The sequence below is a fragment of the Centrocercus urophasianus genome, unplaced genomic scaffold (genome assembly GCF_019232065.1).
Source record: "Centrocercus urophasianus isolate 14NV4802_14NV808 unplaced genomic scaffold, USGS_Curo_1.0 seq_13, whole genome shotgun sequence".
NCBI classification, from domain to species: domain Eukaryota; kingdom Metazoa; phylum Chordata; class Aves; order Galliformes; family Phasianidae; genus Centrocercus; species Centrocercus urophasianus.
This window is the reverse complement of record NW_024884475.1, coordinates 27,369,408-27,387,300: the sequence shown is the minus strand read 5'-3', so window position 1 is coordinate 27,387,300 and position 17,893 is coordinate 27,369,408. Positions and strand designations below refer to the sequence as shown.

Here is a 17,893-nt window from a genome sequence, read left to right as displayed (position 1 = left end):
CTTCAGGAAGTTGTAAAGTGTAGTGAGGTCTCCCCTGAGCCTCCTCTTCTCCAGACTGAACAATCCCAGCTCCCTCAGCCGCTCCTCATAAGACTTGTGCTCCAGACCCCTCACCAGTTTCGTTGCCCTTCTCTGGACACGTTCCAGGGCCTCAATGTCTTTCTTGTAGTGAGGGGCTCAAAACTGAACACAGTACTCAAGGTGCGGCCTCACCAGTGCTGAGTAGAGGGGGATGATCACCTCCCTGCTTCTGCTGGCCACACTATTTCTAATGCAAGCCAGGATGCCATTGGCCCTCTTGGCCACCTGGGCACACTGTCGGCTCATGTTCAGCCGAGCATCAACCAACACCCCCAGGTCCCTTTCCTCTTCACAGTCATTCAGCCACTCATCCCCAAGCCTATAATGCTGCATGGGATTATTGTGGCCAAAGTGCAGGACCTGACACTTGGCCTTGTTAAACCTCATCCCATTCACCTTGGCCCAGCGATCCAGCTTATCTAGATCCCTCTGCAGGGCTTCCCTACCCTCAGGCAGATCGACATCACCTCCCAACTTGGTGTCATCTGCAAACTTACTCAGGGTACACTCAATCCCTTCATCTAAGTCATCAATGAAGATATTAAAAAGAATGGCCCCAGCACCGACCCCTGAGGGACACCACTTGAAAGAGGTCGCCAGCTAGACTTCACTCCACTGACCACCACCTGTTGAGCATGGCCCTCCAGCCAGTTCCTTATCCAATGGAGGGTAAAACTGTCCAAGCCACAGGCAGCCAGTTTTCCGTAGAAGGATACTGTGAGAGACCATGTCAAAGGCTTTGCTGAAGCCTAGGTAGACTACATCAACAGCCTTTCCCTCATCTACCAGTCTGGTCACCCAGTCGTAGAAAAAGACTTTATTCAATGTTCAACTCCTCTCTTATTTCCCTGTTCTTCAGTTGGGAAGAGTGGTCAAAGTTTGTCAAAATGGCTGCACTTGATTCAAGTAGAGACCACCTGCTTAAGAATGCTTAATGTTGTAAAATCCTGGTTTGGCTAATCACTTTTCATTTCATTTTAATCCTAGAACTTTTGAATCCTCTTGGAAAGCGCAAAAACAAGAAACTGCTTTTTAAATGTCTCTCATACAGCTGAACATGTTCCAGGGAAAAGCTGTTTATTCTGCAAAATTCAGAAGTCTGCATTCTCTGGGGTTTTAAATAAGTGTAAAATGAAAATTGTTTAAAATTTAGCCTTCAGAATGAATATTGAAAGGTCAGATGACAAAGCGAAGAATGGCTTGAAGTCTTCCTTACTTATAAGGGATGAAAATGGAAATGACTACACATGTGACAAAGCTACGCTTCCTTCAAAGAATTGTGCTGCCAAGTTACATGGTGATTCAACTGACCAAAATGTAGTGACCGAGAACGAAGGTGATGCTGTTCTTGAAGATAAGAGTGACTTTGGAAGTATTCTTTTAAAACAGCAGTGTATTGAAGCATTTCATCTGCCAAGGGTGCCTGCTAAATACAGCTGCCAAGGAGGAATTCTCTTGGGAGATAAAGATACTGTATGCAACTCTTCTCTGACTGAGCAAACTAGTGTATATCCTTTGAATTGTGACTTGAAAGAAACAACAAACTTCCTGAAAGGTAATGTGGCTGTGACAAAAATGCAAGCTCAAACTACTGAACAATCAATGCCTTACAGTCAGACTGAATCAAACTGTGTGCTACCGCATCCTGCTTCAGAGCAGTGCACACAGTCCATGATAGAAAACAGGGTACGCTGTCACCAGAGCACATTTGATGTTACTAACATTGTAAGTGGAACAGTGGAAACTGATCAAAATGATATGCATCTGGGGGAAATGCTAATCCCTTATGATGAAGGAGATAAGGAAGAGAAATTGGGTGCAGAAAAAACACCAAATTTGTCTTTTACGGTAGTGGCTTCAGGAAGCCTAGAGGCCTCTGCTGATTTTGAAGTATGTTATCCTGCCTCTGCAGGTGTTAAACTCGATATAGAAAATACTAGTAACATTGACAGAGAACAATTGGAAACAGCAGCACAGTCTGAAAAACAAGCTGCTAGATGTATTAATCCTCATGAACAAGCTGAATTATCACCACACATTTTCACTTGTGAAGATCAGCAAGTGAAAGTCTTTCAGAATACTGCTGATTGTGATGAAACCAGGAATTCCATTGGTCGGACATATATGGATAGTCCTGGAAGTAACATGTACCTTCTACCAGTAGAAAACATTGGAAAGCAAGTATTGAAGAAAACCAGTGAACCCTTAACCAAAGAACAAAGCATCCCTGGAAATGCTGCTTTTCGGTATAAGCACAACACTCCTTTTGTGTCTGAAGTGCTACCTTGCAGTGTACCAAAACTAAAGAGAACAGTTAAACCGGAACTGAAATGTGAAGCAACTTTTTTGGTCTTCAGTCCTGTGGCTAGTGAAAGCGATACTGCTCTATTTACTTCAACTCCTAAAGAGCGAACAAAACCCATAACTTTTCCTGTTCCATCTGTGACAGAACTTGGAGACAAGTCTTCTAAACTAAGACCAAACGAGATGCTTGTAGGAGAGCATAACCGAAGGCCTTCACTTAAAACTAGTTCAGGTCAAATTGCGGGAAGAACAGTGGGCAGATCGCCTATTGTGTCATCAATAACCAAATCAAGGAAATGTGAGATTGTTAATTTTCCCAAACCTAATTTCAAAAACGTGAAGCCAAAGGTAATGTCTAGGCCTGTACTCCAGTCAAGAGAGAGCGAGCCCTTAAGACAGTCTCCTCAATCACCAAAAAAATCAACCGCCTCCTCATCCTCACTAGTTGCTTCCCCCAGGCAACTGTCCCCTTCTGCAAAAGTGCTGAAAAAGAAAACAGATTTAGCTAAAGATATGAAAGTGGAACTGCCTGTGAATAAGCCCCATAAGCTGCATCTTAAGAAACACCTCTTTGCTAGCCAAGTAGTGCACGCCACAACACATCCGAGAACCGTTTCCCACAGGACTTCAAAGACACCTGCGCTGAAGCAGAATCTGGGAGACACTGGTGAAGCGAGTGCTACCAATTCAGTGTGCTCCTTGGCTGTTGCTGTGCTTCCAACGTGTGGAGAAGACTCAAAAGAGATGCTGAATGATGAAATGGACACTTCAGACTCCTTAGTGCAGCCCTGTGCTCAAAACATCTGTCCAAACAGAAGTGAAAAAGAGCAAAACTGCAACATGGGAATTCTGGAAGCGCCGCTGTTAAAAGATGTGGCAAATGAAACGTTTGTCCTGCACTCAGTTCCTGTGGTAAGCTTTTTTCCTTGACTTAATTAAATGTTTTGTGCACTTGAAGAATGGGGCTTCTGTACTGCACAGTGGAATGGGTTTTGGATGGCAACTGTTGAATGGGTTTTGTGTCTACAAAAGTAGTTGTAACATTGATTTCTGGGGTGCAGTCTCTTCCTACCAAAAGGAGAGAAAAATAAAAAAAAAAAATTGCAAACTCTTTGAACTTCAGAGTAAGCAATTAGCACTTGACCTCAAGTGCTTTTTACTGTTGTCAACCTTCATCTTATTCCGTGGTTTAAATTTTTTTTGTGAATTTTTTTTTAGTTCAATATAGTCAGGATTCTATTATTCTAATAGAAGCACATGCATCTTAATACAGTCTAACTAGCAAAACTGTATATTGCCACTTGTTAAGATTTTGCAATCTGCTGTAGGGAACCTGCTTCAGCATGGGAGTTGGGCTTGATGATCTCTAAAGGTCCTTTCCAAACACTACAATTCTGTGATTCTGTGATTTTTAAAAATGTAACTTTAATGTGCACATTATCAGTACAATATTAGTGATACTGTAATTTTGAGTATTTTAAGTTTATCTTAAAAATAAACTTCTGTTTTCAATAATCTTTTTTCTTTCAAAACATACTTTAGTTCTAAAACATAATTTTTAATTTTTTTTTCATAGAAATGTTAAACGTATCTTAACAAGTAATGCAGAATTCTCAGACCAGCAATTTGGTGAAACACTTTTAACTTATTAGTTTAACTGTCTACCTTGAATAGTTTGTAAGTTCTTTATTTGAAGTAAAAATGGAACTCATTAGAATAGTTAAGAGTAGCTGGGAATTATGCTTTATGCAGATGACACATACCTTTTTCTGGGAGAGTAAGCCAACTGGAAGGTACAAACTTCCTGGCTGGAAGGTATGCATGCATGATGGATTGGAAAATATTGTTGGACTAGTCAGCTACCTGTCAGGAGAAACATGTTGCTTTCACATACGCTGAAAGAGGTTTCACAGAAAAGGAACAGTGGGAAAGAAGGAAAGAGCTTCAGGGCTGAGTAAATCTTAGTTTACTCAGTGAAGTGGAGGCAGTGTACTTACTGATGAAGCCTGGAGTTGTCTGAATTTTTGTTAGTCTTCACTGCTTCGATAGAAAAAAAGCTTTACTAAAACTCAGTATAAGGAATGTACTGTAGGTAGAATGAAAGCAGCTGTCCATTTCTGAAGCATTACAGAAGAAATTAATAACATGAACTTTCTAATTTTGAAGTATTTTAAAGTTTGTATGCTACATTACCCACTACTCTCAGAATCACAGATTGAAGAGAATGCTTTCAATTCAACCAGTTCAGAGATGGAAGCTTTTGCAATGCTAGTTATTCTGCTGAGACTCAGTAACTCCATAGAGCAAATAATCTAAAATGCTCAGTAATCAGCTAGATTGAACTTTGTACATTTTCTTCTGTAAGGTGCGGATTAATTTCTGAAAATGGGGATTGTAATCAAAAGTGGAAAGTGCATAATATGTCCAAATTATTACTTATTGCATTGAATCACAAAAAAACTACAAGGACATCTGTATGTGCTCATAGGCTGACATCTGTAAGCATGGTTTTTCAGCATGAATAGTCATGAACAAGTGCAAATATGAGCTAGAACAAGAGTTCTGTATATAAGATAAAGCGCTACCTATGAACTCGTTATTTTAAATCTGTCTCAGGTACATTCTTAAATTCCTCAATGTGGGAAAGTTTACTTGTTTCTCTGCCACAGTTTAAGACCTGTGCAGGGAAAACTATGACAGTGGCTGTTACGTTTTGGGTAGACATGATAAGCAACAACTTAGTTCATTAACGTAGCTAGCTGCTTGGTTTAAAGATTTTTTAAAAAAGTAATCTTGTTTGGGCACAGTCGTATTTAAACAGCTCAAATTGAAGCGTGGAGGGACAAGGAAAGAAGGAACTCTTACATAAAGTAATCTCTGTCATTATTAGTGACTGTTTTTAAACTTCTAGTTTTGTGTTGCCAAAAGCAATTTAAGAGAAGGTTTTGAAGCTGTGAACTGCAGGTGGTATGACTGACTGCATCTCTGGTGGACCCTGTGACAGCAAACAGCTAAATGTGTCACTTACCTGTATGGTCAGTGTTTCATTACAGATGCCAGGAAGGGTACTCCTCAGCTTCTGACAGTCATGATCTATTGCTTTTTTATCATCTGTTTTAAAGCAGATGCCTTCTGTGAAAGGTGAGAATGCACAAGAGAAAAATACACCAAAGAAAAGCCCAGTCGCTCTACGAAATGCATCAGTGTCCAAGGTTAAAATGGTGCCATCTGTGTTTCCCTTGAGGAGGGGAAGTGAAAATAAAAACACTTGCACAATCAAAGCACCTTCTCAGAGAGGAACTGTTCTATCGTCAAGCTCTGGTAAGATGAATTTTGATTGGGATGCTACCACATAGAGTTTAAGTTAAGATACCGCATTTAATATACTTTCAGACAGAACTTATTTGATGGTACAGAGTTGTATTTTTGATACTAAATGTGAATTAATCAGAATTACAGGTCTTAAAAAAGTGGATTTTATCTAATCATATTTAAATCTCATCTTGTAAGGAAGGTGGTTATGAGGGAAAATGGTATCTAAACATTATTTATAGTTTGGTTATATAAAAGACCTTTGTGGAAGTAAAACTGAAATTGTTCAAAAGATGTGTAACTGAAAAGGAGAAAATGCAGAGCTCTAGTACAAAGCATTTATAATAAGCATCTATATAGTACTCCAAAGGGAGTGGGCCCTCAGTTCAGTATGTACCATATTTTCTCAACCTAATTTTGATATAGCTCTACAGTTTCTAGGAAGGATAAAACAAAATTAGAGACTGCTGCTTCAGCTGCTAATTAAACTCAGAATGACTTATACTGAGAGGGAAAGAAAAGGATCCCAAAAGTAGATTCTAGGCTGCTGTTCTGGTGTGTGCAAACTACATTCTGTAGTTGTATGGTAGATTCAGAAATACTCTTGTAAGTTGTGCTTTTTAAAAAACTAAATATGGAAGTATATCTAACTTTGAAGGCAGCTTGGCTATAAATGACTGCGCTACAAAACAGTGACTACACTGTAGCTTAAAAGGTGTGCTTACTCCGGGACATGCAGTAAAATGGTCTTTTTTTTTTTTTTTTTACCCACCCAATCCAAAGTTATACAACAGTCCAAAATACTTCACTTAATTATATAAAAGTGGTGAATTGTGATTAGGATCTGTATGTATTGTTCTTTATGGGATGAATCTCTCAAAGACAGTTATTCTGTTCTCTGATTTAGCTTTATGAAGCTATTACAGAAATACATGAAAGCATGGCTGGTTATAGATACAACTTCTAATTCTGAAAACACATCTGTTTTATTTTTTTTTAATGGAGGGACAGTAGTTTGCTGTTGGAATGAAATTCCTTTTCCCTACAAATTTCTTTAGCTGTCTCTCTTTAACTTGTATTTTAGAACCGCAGAAGTCAGAGCACCTTCTGAATTTTTTGTGTTGGTAACTGGCTGCTTAAGATGAAAGCATAAAGCAGCACCACAACACTGAAAACCTTTGCATTATGATTGGATGAGACAAGAGCTTCAATGCTACTGCTGGGGAGAATTTTCTTTAATGCCTTGTCCTGTCCCCTTACCAATGCCCACAGTTCATAGTACATCTCACCCTTTGTTTTGCTTATGCTACAAAGTAGATTTGATACATTAAACTTCATCAGGTTGACTTGCTCTATCTCTTGCCAAGGAAATTCTTAAATGTGTTCCCTTGCTCCCTGATAAACACAGTATTGTTGTGAATCGGATGATGGGAGCACTGGTGGGGGGAAATAAGAATAAGGAGAAGTGGGAGTTGCTTGGTTTTACTATAAAGGCCTCGTTGTTTTATCAGGCCACACCTTTCAGGTGCAGCCCTGTCCACAGATGTTTACCACATCTGTTTTTAAAGTTCTTGAGATAAAATTGTACATACATTTACTGTGGCCAAGAGGCAGCTTGTGAATTCCCCATTATTGTAGCTGAAGCTTAGCGTAGGGAATGATTTCTTTCAGTTTAAGTAATTCGAACAATTAATTATTAAACATGTACCTCACTGTGGTTCCAGCAGCACAGATAAGTATCTTTCTTGTTCAGTAGCTGTCATTGTTTCCTGTTAGGATTTCTCTGCGATATAGGCAGGCTAGCTAAATCCAGGATGGAAAGGACTTCTGGAGGTCGTATAATCCAGCCCACATTGCCCATAACTGTGTCAGCACTGAATTCAGACTTTGTCTGGTACTTGTCAAGATGAGTCTTAACTGTCCGAATCCTAACAACCTGGTTGAACTAACTCTTAACCAGTTTTTGGGTATATTTGGGTAATAAGACAGGAACGCAAGAGAAACATGATGGTCTAGCTATGTCATCACTTGTGTGCTGGGGGAGACAAGCAGTCCGCCTGTTCAAAATGTATTTACATGCATGTTCTCAGAGTAATAAAGAACTCATGAGCAATAGATTGTATCACTGTCATTTTGATAGGTAAACAGAAAACTCCCCTGCACCCAAGAAATAAAAGAAAAAATGCCCAGTGTGAGATGCCAATTAGATCACAACTTTGCAGGAGTTGAAATCTTGGTGTTTTTTGTGTTTTGTTTTGTTTTTTCTCTTCTAAATAAAACTGACATTTTGGTTGTAGCACGGTACATCAATAAGAAGCATGTGTTCTAAGGAAATTCCTTGATCATTATCCAAATAAAAGACAGCAGAGAGAGTTTACAAAAGGAGAAGAAAACTCATATTTTAAGCTTTATGTACTTTGAGGTTATTTGAAGAGCTCATTAAACTAGAAATAATGTTTTCCCTTTTTTTTTTCCCCCCCCAAAGCGTACTACTATTCACCAGTGTTAGCTCATCTTGGCTGGATTTTGGAGTTTTTATGAATTAGAAATTGATTGTTTCTTTTTTAAGAGCTGAGTCCAACTTGATTCAGTGTGCAAAGGTGATTTGAGAAATTTAGAAATTCCATTTCTGCAACAGTGGTGACTTGCAAATCTAGAAATTTGAGTCACAGATGCAAGCTAGAGACCTCCTTTTCTCTGTGAGAGAGAATGACTTGTAATCTCATGCTTGTTCTTGGACAAAAATCGTAATTCCCTGTAGATAACTTTTTCACAGTGGAACATGAAGACTTGCGTGATACTGGATGACAGATGAGCAGCATGCCTCTTTTTCTATTAATAAAAATACCTATCAGAATTTAAGACAGAGTAATGTGTTTGAGTCACCTGATCCTTACTGGAAGGTGTGTGTAATTCTGGAGCCTTAGTTCAGGATTTTGTATCAGGCCAGAAATGAAAGCAACTATTGTTTTTAATCCCAGCTAATATGTGCAGCCTTCTAATTGGATATAGATAAACACACTGGCATGGTAATGTCTTGCTAATAGTTGAGCTAGTATGGTTTGGAAAGGCTCAGGCCTTATTTTGACTTGAAGGGAGATGTGAGGGGAACTGAAGAAGCCAAGAAGCTTTGATTCTATGGAATGTTGCTCCAAATTCTTCTGCTGTCAGCTGCATCAGAAAATGCATGTGAAGCACTATGACAGTCTGAACATCAAGAAATTGTTTTGGCTTTGAAAAGTATAAAATAGGAATACAATAGATTTATTTTAGATATAAAAGATAAATGCCTACCACTGCATTTTTTTCCTTGTACTGCTGACTACAAACTACCAGTAAGTTCGTAGAGGAGCAGAGCTTTAAATGCACTTAAAATTTCCAATATGCTACTACTTTACCTATGCTTCTGCTTTAGCTGAAAGTTATGGTTTAATCTTTTTTTGTTGTTGTTGTATGAAACTTCATGTTGTTGTTGATTTCTTAGCGATAGGAGCTGTGTCATATCTGACACATAATAGGCACTATTTGAAGACTTTAAAGTATTTTTCTACTGCTTACTGTTAAAGACTTCCAGAAATTAATGAAAGCTATGTGAAATCATTTTCAGAATGAAAATGTCTTTTGCCTATGTTTCTAAAGTGCAGTTCATCTGACAGTTACTTCTGATGTTTTAGGTACCTTTTTTTATTTTTTCCATGATTCATGTCACTACCATCTGATTTATTATCTTGATCTTGATTCACCTGTGTGAATTCAAGCAAGTGGTATTCCCTCTTCCTCTCTTGCTAATATTTTCATGGCATTTAAGTAGAGTAGTGAAAGCTTGGATTAAGGGAAGTTCAGCTGTTTGAATTCTATTTTCCTTGAGAATCTTGGATAAATGAACCCTTTTTTGTTGATCATCCTGAAGGACTTCTCTGATGTGCTGCAACTGGCTGAACTGGGTTGTGGGAATAATTGTTCCTATTCTATAGCAAATACACGTAACTTGCATTAAGCTACAAAAGATTTCAGTGATATTTTGAAATACTGATTTTGTTTGTTCATAATTACTAAATTCCTTCTTTTTTTTTTTTTTTTTTTTTCCCTTTTTTTTCCCCCCAATCTTGCACTTAAAAGTGTTATTCAGGGAAGCTTCTGAAGTTAAAGCAGATTAAGACTGTTCATTATTGAGTGTTGTAGCTATTTATTTCACAGAGAAACACTTTGCAGATAGAAAATTGAAACCAAATGGTTTCAGTGGATTTTCATGCAGCTTGGAAACATGTATATACCAAAAAGTCCAGAATTATCAAGTATATAGCCTTTCACAAAACTACTGAAGCAGAACCAAAACAACTTCGTTTCAGTAAGCATTCCCACAGTCTTAAGTTTTTGTGCTGACACTGAACCAGAAGATCAACCAAACATAGTAACTGCAAATCACTTTCCAGCTTTTATCATTCCTCCTATCTACCATCTGACTCTCCAAAGTTGTATTCATGTGCTGCCAAGAGGAAACAAAATATTTCAAAAAGCAAACACAACTTCCAGATTCTCTGGCCTGGGACTCCTGGGTCTTTATCAAAAAGCTGGACTGGGGAGTTAACCTGTAAAGATATCCATATACTTTCTCATGAAATGCACCAGTCTGCAAATAAGGTTTAAAATTTAATTTCAGCCACTATTTTTATGTGCTTTCCCCTGTCTCCCCCTGAAAATCCAGCCTCTTTTATGGATCTTCAGAGCAGGTTCTTCATAGAATAACTGGTTCAAGGTCATCATTTGTCCTTACACTCATGAGTCCATTATAATTGGTTCCTTCTCTCTTTAATACATGTGCAGTGCTTCATTAGACTAATTAAAGTCTGTGTTAAATGAACTTAAAACTCTCATATCTCTCTTTGGAAGTGTGGGAAGGAGGAAATTAATACATGGGTTTCTGTGAGGGTAGATGTGTCCATGGCATGACACCGAGCTTCAGTCTGTCCTCAGTGTTATCCAGACAGAACCTGCAAACAAAGGGGAACTTGGAGAATGCTCCGAATGCTCCGTACTGAAAGAACACTGCTGCCAGATGTCCATAGAAAGAAACTCGTTTGCCTCAAGTAGGTTCATAAATGGCATGACTTGCCTTGTGATTTTGCCCAACTGAGCAGGTGACTCCTCTGTGCTGTTCTATTTGTTCCTTTTCTTTGAACTTGCTTTTCTATAAGCTGTATCTGGGGAAGGAGCTCTTCAAGAGAAATGTTGTTTATTAGTGAGATAGAGATGCCGTCATTCAGGTACAGAAGGGTTGAATTACATTTTGAAGCAGAAAAGAGCCATAAAATGATCGAATATGGATTAGACACACTGAATTTGCTTTTAGTCTTGGCTGCATACACTAACAGAAAATCTTGCTATCATTTTTGTGCCTATTTTCTTTTGTTTAATTTCCTTAACAAGGAGCATTCTTATGCAATAGTTATTAATGTTTTGTAAGCATTATGCATGTATGGTTCAGCATTTAAAAAACAAAATTTTATAAGTCAAATGGGTTATGAGAAATGAGTAGAAGCTGCAAGTTATTTTGACTGTAAAGTAACATGGAATCTTTTACAGTGAATAACTTAGAAGCAAGTTGATAGATTTATCTCTGACTTGATATTCTTGAAGCTGCCTTTTTGAGTTTTTTGGAGTCAGAGGAGGTGGTGGTGGTGGCCAGGTTTGAGTGTAAACTTAAATGGTATTTATTCCAAAGACTACAGTATTTCCAGTACGATGTTGAATGTGTTATGTATCTGTTAACTTCCAGCATCTTTCTGATGCCATCAGTGCCATCTCTAGCAACTTCAGTTTCCCTAGAAGTTCCAGACTTTTTACACATAACTTGTTACTAGCTTTTGGGATTTCAGTTAGGTGTACTTGAAGCAAGAAGCACGGTCATACTTGAATAGACTGATACTACTAGTTCACATGTGAATGCTGTCAGAAATGTGTATGTAGCTAGAAGTATATTCTCCTTTAGGAGTGATGTGCCCACCAGTTCCCTGCAGGGGAATTTCTTTGTACCTAGTCATTTACTTGCAAGGACATGCTGAGGCTCTTCAGATAATTTTTCACCTTTACTGGTTAGTTCTGAATTCTCTTTGGGTGGGGTACAGGAGGAGAGAAACAGAAATCCTTGAGAAAAAAAAAAAAACAAAAAACAAAAAAACAAAACAAAACAAAAAAAAAAAAAAAAAAAAAAAAAACAAAAAAAAAAAACAAAAAAACCCAGTATTTATATTTTGCTGCAGTGAGGTTCCTTTTCATGCAAAGCATGGAGTATATAATTTCTACATAATAAAGAAAAAGTATGTAGTGATAACATGGATATTAAAAGTGTGAACTATCAACAAATTCTTAGCGTGCAACATGAAAGGGGCATGTGATCCAGGGAGATAGAAAATGGTGACAAATGTAATTGGGTGTAGTCGGTGATTTTCTTTTGCCTCAGCTTTCTTCATGTTATGTTATTGCGACTCTTCCCTTTGCCCACTAGGACTAAATAGATGAAACCTTCTCATAGCGATGTTAAAGCTACTAGTTGGGACTTCTTATTTAAAATAGGACGCAAACAGTGTATAACAGTCTTCTGGCAGTGTTGGAATGGGCAAGTCTTACCACTGTAGCAGTTGCACCTGGAAGATGGCATAAAATGGGCTGCTGTATGAAGACTGGGTTTGCCTTTGGTTGTAGGACATAACCAGGCAGCCATAAAGATGTGGTTATTCATGGGTCTGTTCCAGTTCAGTTTACAAAAGCAAAACATAACATTGAGGCAGATAGCTGGATGGTAAACAGTACTGAAATTGCAAAATGGTTGAGAGAATAAAAAGAGTTGGTTGTGTCAACAGTTAGCAATAACACAGTGCATTACTAGGTACTATAGATAGATAGATAGATAGATACCAATACTAGAGATACTTTAACATCCTTGCTGTAACACTGTTGTTGCGTATAGATTTTTTTTTTTTTCTGAAGAACTGCCAGCTTTTTACTTCACTGTAGAGGAATGTGATATTTCTACTTCAATGACTAGATCAAATAACTGATGAAAGCCAGCTACTTTGATGCTATTGCTTGTTGTCGTTATAATAATAGATCACTAAAAATCGTGCTTGTTTGCACGTTTTCAGTACTTTTGTTTGTATACCATATATTCCCATCTCCATCTTCAAAACCTTTTCTTTTAATTCTGGTTAGGGAATGGTACTTTTCAAAGTACTTTGTAGAATCATTGTTATTTCTTGAAATAACACCAAGAGTTACTGCTTAATGATCTTGTTATGACTAAAATTCTTCAAGAAGGGCTCTTGAAAAATGTTATTCGTATATTGTAATTATTTTAACGGAAGCCTTAGAGGGAAAGCACCAAGCAGCAGAACTAAGTAAAAATCAAAAATTATCTGTTTTACTCTGCTCTGAAACTTGATTGCTCTGAAACTTGATGTACTAGAGCCCACTGAAAGAGCTTTTTTTTTTTTTTTTTTTTTTTTTTTTTTCCTCTCCACTGCTGTTTTACTGATCTGCTTCATTCCAGTTTCAGTGAAGAAACCAAGCTGGCTGGAAATTACATATGTGTATTTTCACATACTTGCCTCCATCCCTCTTGAGTGAAAATGACCGAATGAAGCAGGATTTCTTTCCTGTATCTTTTGAAGTGGGTGAACTTGAAATCTGGCACAATAGCAAACAACAGAATGTACCTTATCAGCAATATTTGTTCCAAAATCTGCCTTTTGAAATGTAAACTTTAACATATGAAGTCATACAAACTTAACCTGCAGTTTTTGTACAGCAGCCTTTTGTTTTGTTTTAGAATATGTAGTGATTAGGGGGTATTGGTTGTGTAGTTTAATTTTTACTTGTTTTGCTGAGAGGCCGTTTAGAAAAGGAATTTTTGACTGGCAGGGATTAATTAGTTTTCTGGTATGTTGATCCATTAATGAAATAAGCTTGTTTACATGCAAAGTTTTAGAAAGTTAGTTTAGAACAGATTTGTTCTGCGAAATCCAGAATCAGTGCTGATTATTCATTTATCTGTTTTATCAGACAAGTGAGTTTAGAGGTTTTTGCCTACAGTGCCTGTTTGAAGTGAATTCTGTGAATGTGGCTCAGCTTATGGTTCACGGTGTTCTCATAGCACAAAATAGGTTGGATGCTCTTTGATGAATTGGATGTATCCAGATGTCCATTGCAATAAAATAAAAGGAATTCCAGAATATGGCTCATAATTTTGTGTCTGATTTAATACTAGGCTGGATTAAAAACCATATATGTAGTATCACAGTGCTGCATAGTAGAGCAGTAAAAGTGCAGATCTTAAAGGAGGTCTGACATTTAAGCAAGTTTAATGACTAAGGGAAGCTTATGTGTCATACTCAGTGACTGGTATCAAATCACATCTGAGTGCATCTTTAATATATATTGTAGGCAGAGTTTCTGTATTATTACTGAACTGATTGAAACTGCAGGAAGTAGCGTGGATCTATCTTCCTTTACTCACACTCTCCAGATTTTTGTGTACTTGATAGAGGATTTTAGGCATGTTATTTAATCCTCTTGCACCACCTACTGTTGAAATGCAAACGTTTCTGTTGCCTAAATCTTCATGTAATTCCTTCATGTCATGCTTTCTTGGACTTGTGCAAATTGTTGGTTTCTTATCATTGGTATTCAGGAAGGGGGATTCCGATGCAAAACTGATGTTGAATAAAGTGGAATTATTACCTGTTTTTCTCATATTTCAACTCTCTCTTGCATAGCTTCAGCATGATAGAAATATAACTGTTGGCAAGAATAAAAGGAAGGGTTATTATATTCAAAATAGAAAAACTGATCAAAGTAAAATTCATCTATTTTTGAGCAAGATAAACTTGGTCTATGAGACTTTAAAAAGGCAATAAAGTCAAGAATTAAGATAATATGTGTACTTGAAAATACCTAAGTCTATCTTACTTCTCTCTATTTGTTTTGATTTCCCTACAAAAATAATGAAGTCTTTTCCATCATTATTTGGAGACCTATATAAAGAAAGATCTTGACATCTAAATTTTATTTCAGAGCTGATTATTAGTCAGCTCAGTATGTGCAAGACAAGTCTGTGTATACGTAACTTTTCCTAGACTATTGTATTTTTGGTCTAGATGCACACTTTTGAGGAATAAACTGAAAGTTAATTAACTAATCTGAAGTGTTCTTAACTAATAAAGCAACCACATTTTTAGCAGTATGAGAGGAAGCTCCTGTCTGAAGATGGCACACTTCCCATTTCTAAATAACTTGGTTAACCTAGCTATTGGGCATTTATATTCAGTGAGCTCGAATTAGGGCAGTAGTTAATGCAAAAATGTTTGCACTAGTTGACCACTGAACTTGGTTCCAAGATGTACTGTTTAGTTTTGTAGAACTGGTCAGTTTTAAGGTATGTTTATGTGAAATGAGCACAGTTTGATACTTTTGTGTTTTTTGTCCTCGAAAGCAGGTTATCTATCTATACAGTATTCCATGAAACAGGGTGGAAAAAAAAAAAAAGAAAAAAAAAAAGAAAAAAAACAACAAAAACAACAGTATGTGTTTGGGGGTAGGAAGAAACAAAAGAATCTGTCTTAGGTTGAGGTAAGGGTAATATTTTCATGGGATTGCCAGCACAGCTTACCATAATACACAGAGGTAGTGGAATGCGAGTAGTAAGCTTTTATGTGCATGCAAATGTCTGCCTTGAAAGCCAATCTTATAAAGACCAGCTCTTGACTTAAGTCTCAGGTCACTATGAAGGTAAAATGAGGATTTTTGGGTACTCAGAACTGTTTTGCTGTATTTACAGCATTTGTGTCAAGGGAGGAGCTTAACAACTAAATATGTTTATTTTATTTATCATGTAAATATGAGATAATTGCCTTTATATGGATATTTCTAATGTGTGTAAATATTTCTGTTTGTAGGCATACATGTAGAAGAAGTGTTTAAGTTTTTCTCTAATTTTGTTCTTTTCACTTTCCACCTCCCTTCACCCTTCCCTGTGTGATTTGACAGGTCTAGGATCTTCACCAAGAGAGAAGTATGCTGCTGTGAAAAATTCTCCAGCTTCCCGGGCTAGCTCTGACAAAGTACTCTCCAAATCCAAAGTGCCTGTCAAAAGATCAGTGCTGGAGAGAACACCTAGTATCTCATCACTCAGCAGCACTCAGAGTGAGAGGAGTCTTTTCAGTAGTAATTGTAAGTAATTTAAACTGATATCTGGTAACATCTGTTTAGAAGAGTCCCCTTAAAAGGAATCCTGCATGAATTCTCATCTTATTAGTTTTAGGTCTTACTCTTTGCCTCTTAGCTAAAGACTTTCCTTCTGCAAACATACCATGTGAAGGAACTTCAAGCTTTGGATTTTGATTGGTGAACAGAAATTTCAGTATAGCTCCTCTTTTGTCAAGAAACATGATGAAAACAATGGGTGTACTTGAGTACAAATTGATAAGCTTAAAAAGAAATAAGCGTGAACACTGAATTTCTTGCCATAATATTTGAAATAGCATGTTTGTTTTTTTTCTTACGGTAAACACTTGTGTTGAACTAGATCATGTCAGCTTTTAGTGTTATAGGACAAAATGTGAAGATGAGATCATGAGCAGACAGGCAAAAATGCTTTTAGCAGGTGCAACATTGAATGTCATTTATCATTTCTATTATAACTGTAAGCACTGCTGCATGGCCCGAAGCAAGTCCATCCTGGTCAAAACTGAGGAGAAAAACAGCAGAATTAACTTAAATTTGAAGCTCTTCCCAGAATTTGAACTAGTTGTTGTGGTAGCTGTAGGGGTAAAAATGTGAAGAAATTAACACTCGGCTAACTCTGTCAGATGTATCAGTATCTCCAGCTGTACATATCCAAATGAGTACATTCAAATGTGCTGCTACAATTGCATTGTTTATTTCATCTGCGAGACCAGGCAAAGGCATTTGCTTTGTGGCAGCCTTCTTTTGAAATCTGCCTTCAATGGACTGGAAAAAAAAAAAGCAAAACAAAAAAAACCAACAACAAACAACTATGTTTTAACATACAACTTTGCTTTATATATATGCATGCATGCATGCATATGTAATAGCTAAATTTTCTCTTGTTCTTTTTTTATTTCCTGTAGTGTCTTCATTAAAAATGAAAAACTAGCATATTCCTCAAAGGAATAAGAGTATGCGTAATAAAATATGCACTGCGTGCTTCTCTGTAATCAGGCTGGTTCTGTTGCCCTGACAGCCATGTTGACTTTTGCTGTTCAGTTTTAGAACTGTATCAGGAATTCCCAAGCAGCTTTGTCCTCTCTTCCTTTTAATCCACGTATAACAAAGGAGAGGGTCATTGCTTCATAACAAAGAAATGTATGCAGATTAAGTATCCAAATGAGGACTCCTTATTTAGAATGATTTGCTAGCTGCTTTAATCTGTTTTGTCCACTGCCTCAAAGCTTACAGTTTTTTCCACTCCGATTCACAAAGAGCAAGCAAGAGGAAAATGAGAGGTTGAACATGGCTGCAGTCTGGCTTTGACTTCAATCCTTTTTAAATGACTATACCAGGAGGACTCCGCAGTTGCACAGAAACTAATTTTTCTCCTGATATTTTCATCAATTCTACACTAACACCACCAACTGATTTGGGAAGCCACTGTGATATTACCTTATTGACACTGCTGATAGTGGGATCTTACAGCTTTTGTATTATTCCTTTGTTAACCTCGTTTACTGGGAAAAGAAGTAGGTTGTATTTCTTTTTATTTCTTTTTTTAAAGCTCGTAACTTGATTATGGTGAATGTATGAAATGTTTTGATTTGCTGATTTTTCAATGAGGTGATTTTCATTGGTTAAATTGCTGAACTTCATAAGAATTATTTCAGTCTTATAATCTGTTTTTGTGTATAATGGATTTGGGTTATATATGATGATACATTAATATAGTGTAATATATGACTTCAAATTGTAGAGAAAAAGTAAGTTTACTTTTTTCCTCTTTTTTATGTTCAGTGCTTTTCTCCTTCCTTTTTTCTCCTTGTCTTTCAGTTAGTTTTCCATGCAGTAATGTCAGGAAAAAGTCTTTATTTAAGTGCTTTTATTAGATTTGTGTGTCTTGACAAAATCAGGAATATAGTCTTGTGCTGTGAATGTCAGGAAATCTGTAATGAACTACTGTTGTCCTCTC

General features: G+C 37.2%; 1 protein-coding gene across 7 annotated transcripts in view; it reads left to right on the top strand.

Moving 5' to 3' along the window:
* The window catches only part of MTUS1 (microtubule associated scaffold protein 1), a 110,889-nt gene that overhangs the window by 28,501 nt on the left and 64,495 nt on the right, over positions 1-17,893 (top strand). For 6 of the 7 annotated variants that reach the window (XM_042812762.1, XM_042812761.1, XM_042812767.1 and 3 more), the window contains exons 2-4: positions 1,069-3,297; positions 5,508-5,706; positions 15,739-15,921. In XM_042812762.1, the coding sequence (XP_042668696.1) occupies positions 1,243-3,297; positions 5,508-5,706; positions 15,739-15,921 (2,437 nt within the window). In that variant the 5' untranslated portion in view covers positions 1,069-1,242. The remainder of the gene's footprint in view (positions 1-1,068; positions 3,298-5,507; positions 5,707-15,738; positions 15,922-17,893) is intronic. The other variant, XM_042812764.1, reaches the window with a different exon arrangement.